This window comes from Acipenser ruthenus, chromosome 3 (genome assembly GCF_902713425.1).
Source record: "Acipenser ruthenus chromosome 3, fAciRut3.2 maternal haplotype, whole genome shotgun sequence".
NCBI classification, from domain to species: Eukaryota; Metazoa; Chordata; class Actinopteri; order Acipenseriformes; family Acipenseridae; genus Acipenser; species Acipenser ruthenus.
In genome coordinates, this window is record NC_081191.1 from 54,874,832 (window position 1) to 54,885,784 (window position 10,953).

General features: G+C 40.3%; 1 protein-coding gene across 1 annotated transcript in view; it reads right to left on the minus strand.

Moving 5' to 3' along the window:
• Nucleotides 1-5,315, minus strand: part of LOC117962740 (uncharacterized) — a 65,532-nt gene extending 60,217 nt beyond the window's left edge. The window contains exon 1 of the mRNA XM_059020789.1: nt 4,819-5,315. Coding sequence (XP_058876772.1) covers nt 4,819-4,855 — 37 coding nt within the window. The 5' untranslated portion in view covers nt 4,856-5,315. The remainder of the gene's footprint in view (nt 1-4,818) is intronic.
• Between the last annotated feature and the right edge of the window lie 5,638 nt (nt 5,316-10,953).

Here is a 10,953-nt window from a genome sequence, read left to right on the forward strand (position 1 = left end):
AAAAAAAACCCCAAAACACACACACACAAAATAAAACACTGAGTATGACAAGGTTGAAGCAGCAGCTCCCTGTGTTATGAAACGAGTAGGAGAGATAACATAATAGTGAACAAAACACAATCTTGAGAAGTGCAGCGATTTCTGTTTTCATTTATTTATTTATTTAATAAATAAGTGAGCTGAGGACACCCTGGCTGACCTAACCCTCCCTCCCCCCGGACGACGCTCGGCCAATTGAGTGCCGCCCCTTGGGAGCTCCCATCCACGGTCGGCTGTGGAATAGCCTGGACTCGAACTGGCGATGTCCAGGCTATAGAGCGCATCCTGCACTCTAGCGAGTGCTTTTACTGGATGCGCCACTCGGGAGCCCCGGTGTTTTCATTTATTTTTGTGCAAAACATTCTCACTACCTTATGTAGTTCTGCTTTTTAACGTGTGCTTTAATGAAAGGGGTTGTGTATGCTTAAAAACCGCATATCTCTTTTTTTTTTTAATTGAGTGTCCAGCAATGAAAAACGAAATCCTTTGCAACTGTACATTTCCAGAACTGTGAAACTATATAAAGTCTCTCAAATGTAAACATCTAACATTATGTACATCCAGCTGTTCATCATTGCGATGCAGAGCACTCTCCATTGCCTGACGAAGTTTCTATTTCTATTCTATTTCTTTTTCCAAAGGCGCATTGTTTGTACAGTTTTTGTAACAGCGGTTTGCAAACTACACTGCAGACTGAACAACTAATTTGACCACTATTGTTATTAAACTCCAGCCATGGGTAAATCTTCAGACAGTTTGCCTGGAAATCTATCTATTTTTATTTTTTAACTTTCCCTTCACTGACATCGCTTATTTGTGCTGTTGTATCACTAAGGCTGTATATAAGCCTCTAATCCAGTGGTTCTCAAACTGGGGGGCGCAGACTGTATCTTGGGGGGCGTTCAGGATTTTAATTTTTTTTTTTTTTTTTTTTTTACTACAGCGCACATCTTAACCTAGGCTATACCGTGTAACGGGCTGATAATTTATTTGGGCTTTATTGGCTGTTTTGATTGGATCACCAATAATACTTCCACCAATCAGATGGTTGCTACAATACTCGTAGCGATCCCGTCCTCTGTCAGAGTGGTATACAGAACAGGTTAAAGAAGCGCTGGACAAGGGAAATAATGTGTCTGATATCAAAGTGGATATGAGAATGGCAGTGATGAAGCCAATTTGCTTGAAAACATTAAAAGTAGACCAGACAGTTCCATCAATGGATTTAAAAAAAAACGTAAATTAGTGATGCGATCAGAAACCCAGAGGCAATGTAAACTGTTCTTTTTATGTTAAGCATTTTTGTGATTTTACAAGGGTTTAATTAAGTAGCAGACAAAATGTGTCAGACTTGTTAGAAATTCTTTAACAAAATGGTTGATTGTTATTTTCGAAACGTTGTAGATACAACTATTAGTGCAGGCATCGTGCAGGTATCGCAAAGTCTATAAACACAACAAAATGTTTAAATGTTTTTGCACCGTATAAAACTTTACTGATTTTGCCAGTGCTTGCTGGTCTATTAACCAGTCTGAAATGATTTTGAAGCAAATAAAAGCATTTTCGTTTCGCATTTATAGTTTTGGTAAAGATTTCACACGTGGCAATACTGAGCTGCAATTACTGCATGGTAGTACAGTGCAACGTCATGTGTCAGACCCCCTTTGGACTGGGGTGTAGGCGGATATGTGAAAAAGTCAGATTTGCGAACATCTATAGAAAAAGCATTTACACATCCATAAATATGTTAGTTAATAAAAAAAAACACGCAAACTGCTTTAAACATGGGGACATTAGTCCCCTACTCACTAGAGAGCTGCAGCGGTGACTTGGATGCGGATGCAAACCCATAGGGGGAAGAGGATCGATGGCCCGTCTCGGCGGGCAGAATGGACTCACAATTGTGCCCTTGAAAGGAATAGATATAGAGAGACCCCAACGTTTAGGTTGGCATCGGCTCTAGGGGTACCCTGAATAGGAAATATATATGGTTAGTATACAGTTATAAAAATAAGACTGGAAAGACAGGTAACAATAGATTGAATAAAAGCATTATAGAGCATGAGCTGCTACAGGACAGAATTATTTATGTCTGGGGGACCCGCTGGCTAGGGAGCCTGGAGCTGATAATGGCCGGATGCCACAGGAGAATGGAGGAAGTGTGATCACTATCCACCCCAAAAGTTGGCTCCCCAGCCCCCCGCTAGAAAGCTTGCAACTGTGAGGGGAAAGAAGACTGCACCCTGACGACATTCTAGGATGAAACACAAACAAAGACATAGCAGAATAACTTTAGACAACGTAAAGGAAAGCCATCCGCACAGTGCAGAGGAAAAACCACCTTTCGTTTTTCTTTCTTTAGGTGGAAACCTCTGGTGGTCCTGGTGGAGAAGGTGACCCCACTCCAGGCAAGCTAGCAAGGGATTGTTGGGCAGCGACAATGTCTGAGGGAACTGTTTGAATATATGATTCAACTGCTGATGATGTCCAGCGACCTACAGATTTTATAGTATGTTGGTTAAAGCTTGCTCTTGCAGCGGAAGTTGCCGCTCCGATTCTGAAAGAGTGTGGAGTGAAGAACTGCTGTGGCAGGCCTGCTGTAGCTATAAGAGAGGACAGATGGGAGGAGAACCAGTTTCCCCAGCAAAGTTCAGCCTCTTTAGACAGTCTGGACACGAACTGGCGCCATCCAAGCTGTGTGACTCACCCTGTGCTCCCACCGGCAGCGCTTTAACTGGATAAACCACTCGGGGACTGGTACCTTTTACCTATATCATGTACACCTACCATACCATACGCTTACCAGAATGCTTTGGGGTGTAAGTTAAAAAGTATGAACTGTCCAAAATTATGAACATGAAGCCATATGGTAACCTTATATCAGTCTCATGTCAAGTGAGAAACATCAAAGCATTTACAGTTAGAAGCACAAATGTTGTCAAAGATGAATATTGTCAATTTAAGTACAGTATATCAAAGCAACAGTCAAACAAGAACGAGGATGTGTACACTCTATGCATACCTGTTTTTCCAAGGTTTTCCTTTGGAAAATTATTGTACCATTACCCAGAATCATATCCACTGAATTTTACAAAACTAGAACCCAACAACTAAGTAACATAATTCAAGGTCTCTTCTTTTACGCACTCTTTAGCTGTTTATTTGTAAGAGTAACCTTAATGACTTGAGTTACCGCTTTTAAAATATGACCAGCAGTATCCACTTAGACTGTTACAACTGTGTTTTTTTCTATGTAGCTTAACATTTTATAGAGTAATTTCACAAAATGTTCCAGTAAACAGGCAAATTGAATACTGAAATGTGCATAAATTACAATAAAAATGTCAATGTGATTAATATAAAACAACACTAAAAGGAATACATCACAGTGAGCTACTTCTTTATTTTAACCCACTTGTATTCTGCAACTATATAGACACAAAATATTAAATATTGTGTAACAAAGACATTGCTACAAATCTTCAAGTGCTAAATTATTACTCATATAAAGCTAGTTAATTTGCATGTTGATGATATTTTATGAGATACTGTATGCATCAAACCTAGACAAGGAGAGAGCAAAAGTAAAGACCCTCAAATAGTGAAAATTTTGTTTTACGGTTTCTATCCTGTTATTCTGTTTGGGAAAGAGCTGTGATTTGAATGCTTCTCAGATGGGGTAAATTGCAGTTAATTTCACACGTTCCCCTATGAGTTGCACAGGGTCACATCTAATCTGATTCTTGAAAGGCAAAGCAACAGGGGACTCCTGTGACTGTACAGCTTCCACTGAGCTCCTAATAAAAGTACCAGCTGTATTGAACTCTAAAATAAAAAATGCAGGAGCCGAAAATGCAGAATATAATGGTGCAAATCGAAAAAGTAAACTGATCACTTGTTGGGTCTGAAAAGACAATGTGCTCTCATCCATTTGATTTAATGCTACTGAAGAAATATTTAGGTATATATAGTACAACTGCTATATATGGTTAGGTCTAAGTAGAATATCTAATGTGTATTTCTTTATTAAATCCATAGCTTGAAAGATGTCCTTAACTTTATAAACCAAAATGAAAGTCAACAAATGCATTTAAATATCATAAAATCTGGACGATAAGAAACTTTAGCCAAAATGTATAGTTTCGCCTTATGTAAAGAAAAGCTAAATTGCTCCTGTGATTCTATTAAAATGTGATATTAAATAGACACAAAACTAAAATTAAAATAAAGTATTTCAGGAAGAAAACTCTAGCAATGCACTTGATATATGCACGTTATTAACAGCCATTCTTTTACTACTGTACTATTAACCACAATCATTATTATTTAATTAGCATCATTATTTATACATACAAACCATAATTAAACAGTGGAGTATTACATGTATTACATTAATCACTAGAAGATTGTACCAGTACCTAACTTTCAAGAGAATATGCCACATCCTTCAGAACTAAAATGCATCCTTCTTTGACCCAATGACGACATTCCATATAATAATAATAATAATAATAATAATAATAATAATAATAATAATAATAATAATAATAATAATAAATTTGACTGTTTTCTGATAATGTGACTAATTGTAAAAAATAAGTATTTTAAAAAAGGAAAAACTGAAACAATAAAATATTTAATTACTGAGCATTCGCAGAAAAAATACACATTAAAGCATTGATAAAAAATAATAATAATAATAATAATAACAATAATAATAATAATAATAATAATAATAATAATAATAATAATAATAATAATAATAATAATAATTGTTACCTTTCAAGAGGTATGCTGTAGGTTTTAATCCAGACATGGTTTCTCTAACACATTAATTGTTCAGGTAAAAAAAAAAGAAATCAGAAACCCTGGATGGTCCATCTCCAGTACCTTAGTTGAATGTTAGTGTTTTTTAAATAAATTCTGACATTCACTGTCAAGTTAACTGAAGCTCAGCAAATGATTCTTCACTGTAAATCTGGACACAGAATCCTTATTGATTAATCTTACAGGTGTTTTCCTCCCTGGTTCTGAAAGTCAGTCACAGACTTTGCTACTCTACCAGCATCAAAAAGTATATCCCAAGTAAAATGCTATGAATGAAGATGGTCACCACAGTTGCATTAAAATGTAAAACTGCAATACAAACAACAAATAATAATATTAGGCCATGCCCCTTATCTGGTTAGTAACCATGGAACACAGTATAGTTCCCTGCTGTTCATCTGGTAGAAACCGGAGAGCAGCAACATCTCCCAAACACAAACCTCGGCAGCACCTTTTGGCTGCAGATTACAGAGGTCTGTTTATAGATATCCTGATCAAATTTCATACGATGTGCCCTTCCACACAATCTTTGTTCAAGCGTTGCCTGGCAAAGTGACAATACATTTAGGTCGGGACAATGAATGTGCAGCAGCTGAGGACAGCTTTCTTTTGTCTGTCAGTAATCAGCTTTTTTTTCTGCAGGAAAGCCTGCTGTTGCTGACTCTCTCTCTCTCTCTCTCTCTCTCTCTCTCTCTCTCTCTCTCTCTCTCTCTCTCTCTCATTCCCTGTGTAACTCCCTCTTACATCCTGTGAAGTAACTCAAGAACATCCCCAGAAAGTAGTCACCTTTCTTTGAACTGCACAAAAGAACCCGACCTCGCCCTCTGGGTCTCCTACCCCACAAGGTCAATGGCTAACAGCCATCCAATGGAGGCCAGCCAAGTCCCCCTCGTGAAAGAAACACGTTCTCCCCGATGAGCAAGCCTCCACGTGAGACATGCACTTTAGTACAATCATGTAGCTGTTTGATTTATAGTGAGGGCAAAGAAAGAGCAGAATCCTGGGAAACCATGAAGTAAACACTGGGCAGATGTCCAGGTCCCACGCTAACACATCAATAAACTTTCCCTCAAATCACATTGTTGATTTGCTGCAAAGAGAAGTGCAATTTATTGTAGTTTCTTCAAAAGCACATTTAAATAAGGAATGGGAACCTCTTTTTTAAATAACAAATTGGTTATATTGCTTTTTAAAATGTAGAATTAAAACTGGTGATGCAATGATTCTGTGCTAGATACAGATGGTGGAGGTAACATTTTAATATTATTATTATTTATTTATTAGCAGACGCCCTTATCCAGGGCGACTTAAAATTGTTACAAGATATCACATTATTTTTTACATACAATTACATTATTTTTTTACACATTATTTTTACATACAATTACCCATTCATACAGTTGGGTTTTTACTGGAGCAATCTAGGTAAAGTACCTTGCTTAATGGTTCAGCAGCAGTGTCCCCCCCACCTGGGATTGAACCCACGACACTCCGGTCAAGAGTCCAGAGTCCTAACCACTAATCCACACTGCTGCCCACTACTCCACACTGGTATTAACCTGTGTACCATCATATCAGCACCACTGTACAATATGCGTTCCAATAGTGCCAATAGAATGCATTAAAAAGTGCCAATTAGTGCCAATTTCTGAGAAAAAGGTAGAAACAAAGCTGATTTTACATGGGCTTCAATAACCCTACCAGATTCAAATGACGTTTGAATTCATACCTTTCCTACAAATTACTCGAGCTAAAATTCCCAAACTACCACATAATTCTATTATTATTATTATTTGTTTATTTAGCAGACGCCTTTATCCAAGGCGACTTACAGAGACTAGGGTGTGTGAACTATGCATCAGCTGCAGAGTCACTTACAACTACGTCTCACCTGAAAGACGGAGCACAAGGAGGTATGCAAGCAAGCTTCAAACCTACCCTTAGCCTCTCAACCTGCAATGGTACTTAAGTGCCAATTGTTCTTTTTAAATATATGTTTGGATTCCAGTGTAGACCCAATATGATGGTCAAGCCATATGGAGCAGGCAATACATCCAAACTAAAAACAAAAACACAACATCACAATACAATACAAACAACTAACATACACATTACATTCAGTTAGTGTTCCAGTGAAAGTCAAAGTTAAAGTAGATGTAATAAATCTCAAATGCATGCCAATTATGTTGTGGATTTATTATGTTGGTTTCTAGCGGTTTACCGAAGGCTAACTTTAGGTAATTTCCATACTTCATGTTTACCATAGTAAAAGCATAACAAAATGTAATAAAGCATGGTAAAGCATAAGTAAGCATTGTAAAGCACAGAGAGGTATGGTAAAGCATTTTAATAAACATGCCAGACCAGTATAAACAATGGTAAATGCACAGTATAACCATGGGAACAGTATGGCAAAGCTGCAAAAATACTGTGGTAAACTTAAAGGAAGCCAGATCTGAACACAGGCCTCTTGACTGGTTTTTGGCATCCTGACATTAGGTAGCCATTAAACTGAATCTCTTCTCGTAAGATTCAACCCCAATCTATATTTGTAAAGCACTGTGCTGTATGTCAAATCTTCATTTCTTTAGAAAAAGGCATCGTAAATATTATACAGAATGATATTCTATCAGCAGAAAGTACCCATGAGATGTGACTTGATTAAACATTCTTCATTACACAATCCAGTTGCCAAGAGACTGGATGGATTGTTAGATTGCCCAGCTGGAGAGTGTGTTGACTCTTTCTCCTTAAGGCTGCTACGGGGTTTATTGTCTTTTCCATCTATCGGTAATACTGTAGCTTACATGTGATCCTTTCTAAAAAAAAGTACCGTTTTTCTCAGCCCAATTTACTGCTGAGACATGTTCCTATTGGGAAACCATCTCCTTCATTGTTGCCAGTGAGTGGCTTGTATTCCAGACTCCAGACAATGCACCTTTTCCCTATAGCCAACTCAGTAAAGGGTTCAGATACTTTGGCAGAGCAGTGTGTAGTGATGTGTGCTGGGTGTATATATATATATATATATATATATATATATATATATATATATATATATATATATAAAACTCAAAGAATGCTAATTCAAAAGTATTCATACCCTTTGATGCGATGATAGTATTGTCTACAAGGTGCTTGAAATTTCAATATGATAATACAGAACCTAATTCTAACGTCTAGAAAATGCTGGATTGTAGGTGAACATTCTTAGAGAGTGTAACCGGGCCAGGAGCGCTGTACATGAGAAGGGGGCAGGGCAAAGCCCTGCTCCTATAAAGCATATTTGTTTTGTATTATTATTATTATTATTTATTTCTTATCAGACGCCCTTATCCAGGGCGACTTACAGTCGTAAACAAATACATTTCAAGAATCACAGTACAAGTAATAATACAATTAAGAGCAAGATAAATACAGTGACTTTGGTTCTAGTAAGTACAAGTATATGACAAAATACGATTCAATAATGGAGCAGATAACAGTGTCAGTGATAGTTGCATCAGGATATAATTAAATACAAAATACTACAGATTAAATAACCCTAGACAGATTACAGTAATCTAAAGTACAGGATTAAATGCAGTAAAATAGGGGGCAAATAAGAGCAAGTAAAGCGCATTTAAGGAAAAGTGATAAGTGTCCAAGGGGGAAAAACAGAGGAGTTCTACAGGTGCTGTCTGAAGAGGTGAGTCTTGAGGAGGCGCCGGAAGGTGGTTAGGGACTGGGTAGTCCTGACATCTGTAGGAAGGTCATTCCACCACTGCTGGGCGAGGGTGGAGAAGGAGCGGGCTCTGGAGGCAGGGGAGCGTAGAGGAGGTACAGCCAGTCTTCTAATGCAGGAGAAGCGGAAAGGTCGAGTGGGTGTGTAGGGAGAGATGAGGGTCTGGAGGTAGCTGGGTGCAGTCTGGTCAAGGCATCTGTAGGCAAGTATAAAAGAGAATTGAACTGGATGCGAGCAGTGATCAGGAGCCAGTGGAGTGAGTGGAGCAGTGGAGTTGCGTGGGAGAAGCGAGGCAGAGAGAACACCAGGCGAGCAGCGGAGTTCTGGATGAGCTGGAGCGGATGGGTGGCGGACGCAGGGAGGCCAGCCAGGAGGGAGTTGCACTAGTCTAGGCGGGAGAGTACCAAGGCCTGGACCAGGAGCTGGGTGGCGTAGTTGGTGAGGAAGTGTCGGATTCTTCGGATGTTGCTCAGGAAGAATCGGCAAGTGCATGCCAGAGTGGAGATGTGCTGGGAATAAGAAAGGCAGGGGTCCAGGGTGACTCCGAGGTTCTTAGCTTAGGAAGAGGGAGTGTGGTAGATTCCAGAGGAACAGAGATAGAGAGATCAGAGGAGGGGGAGGAGGAGGAGGGAAAGAAAAGGAGGTCAGATTTAGAGAGGTTGAGTTTGAGGTGATGCGAGTGCATCCAGGAGGAAATAGCAGACAGACAGGTAGAGATACGGGAGGGGATGGTGGAGTCAGAGGTGGGGAAGGAGAGGAAAATCTGAGCATCATCAGCATAGAAATGGTATGAGAAACCATAGGATGCGATGAGGGGGCCCAGGGAGCGGGTGTAGAGAGAGAACAGGAGAGGACCCATGACTGACCCTTGGGGGACTCCTGTTAAGAGAGGGCGAGGTGTGGAGGTTGCTCCACGCCAGGTTACCTGGTAAGTGCGGTTGGAGAGGTAGGAGGAGAACCAGGCCAGAGCAGTGCCAGAGATCCCCAGGTCAGCAAGAGATGATAGTAGAATAGAGTGATCAACAGTGTCAAAGGCAGCAGAGAGGTCGAGGAGAATTAGGACAGAGGAGAGAGAGGCAGCTCGGGCAGACTTTATTGAGTTGGTGACAGACAGGAGGGAAGTTTCAGTGGAGTGAGCAGAGCGGAAGCCAGATTGGAGAGGGTCGAGCACAGAGTGGTTGGACAGGAAAGCAGAGAGCTGGTGGTGTACAGTCCGCTCGAGGGTTTTGGAGAGGAAGGGTAGGAGGGAGACAGGACGGTAGCTCTGGAGGGAGGTGGGGTCGAGGGTAGGTTTTTTGAGGAGGGGAGTGATAGAGGTTTTTTTGAAGGCAGAAGGAAAGAGACCAGAAAGGAGAGAGGTTTTGAGAAGGGAGGAGATGAAGGGAAGTAGAGCAGAAGCAGCAGCTTGAAAGAGGTGAGTGGGGAGGGGGTCCAGGGCACACGTGGTGGGTTTGTGACCCTGGAGCAGGGAGGAGAGGTCAGAGTCTGAGAGGGGCGAGAAGGTGGAGAAGGAGGGTGAGTTAGTAGGGGATGCAGTGGGTGTAGGGGTTGGAGCAGGATGGGGTGCGGGGGAGGGAGAGGTGTTAGTTTGCGGATATCTGAGATTTTAGAAGAGAAGAAGGAGGCAAAGTCATCAGGGGAGACAGAGGAGGGAGGAGGAGGGGGGAGGGTTGTTGTTGTTGTTATAATGATTAGTATTATTGTTATTTAAATGTGTTCTGGCAGATGCGAGGTCGACAGCTTGTCCTCTGCCTGTAGTAATAAAAAAACTTGTGCAGAATGTGGCCGAGGGGTAATGAGATAATTGATAGTTAACCCCTCGGTCATAGTAAATAAAAGCCTGCAGCTCTCTACGCTCAGGGTGGGTGTTCGGAGGAGTAAACCAGAGCGAGAGAGGAGAGTAAAAATAAAGATAACTATAAGTAGGATCAGAGAAGGCTACTGCCCAGCTTGGTCGTATTGTTTAGTGTTCGAGATTTGTTTTTGTTTGACTTATCTTTGCTCTGTGAGCAGTGTTTTTTTTTGTTAAAATATTTTATTTTATTTTTGTTTAACCCTTTGCGGTCCATTGTCGGACTGGGTCCGACATTGCAATTATTCCTCACAGGTCCTTTGTCGGACTGGGTCCGACATCATTATAGCAACGCAATAAACGGGTGTTTAGTCGTTTTTTCTCCGGAAAAAGCAGAGAAAACCATTCAATTGCCGAGTGGGAGCGACAGGAGCCGAGACAGTCGAAAAAAAAATAAAATAAATAAATAAACAAGTTGGCTGACTGAATCAGCGCACAGAAAACATGGACATTTGCAGAGCTTGTTTGAGATGTTATAGTAATAAAATAATGACTTGGATCGCATTATTGA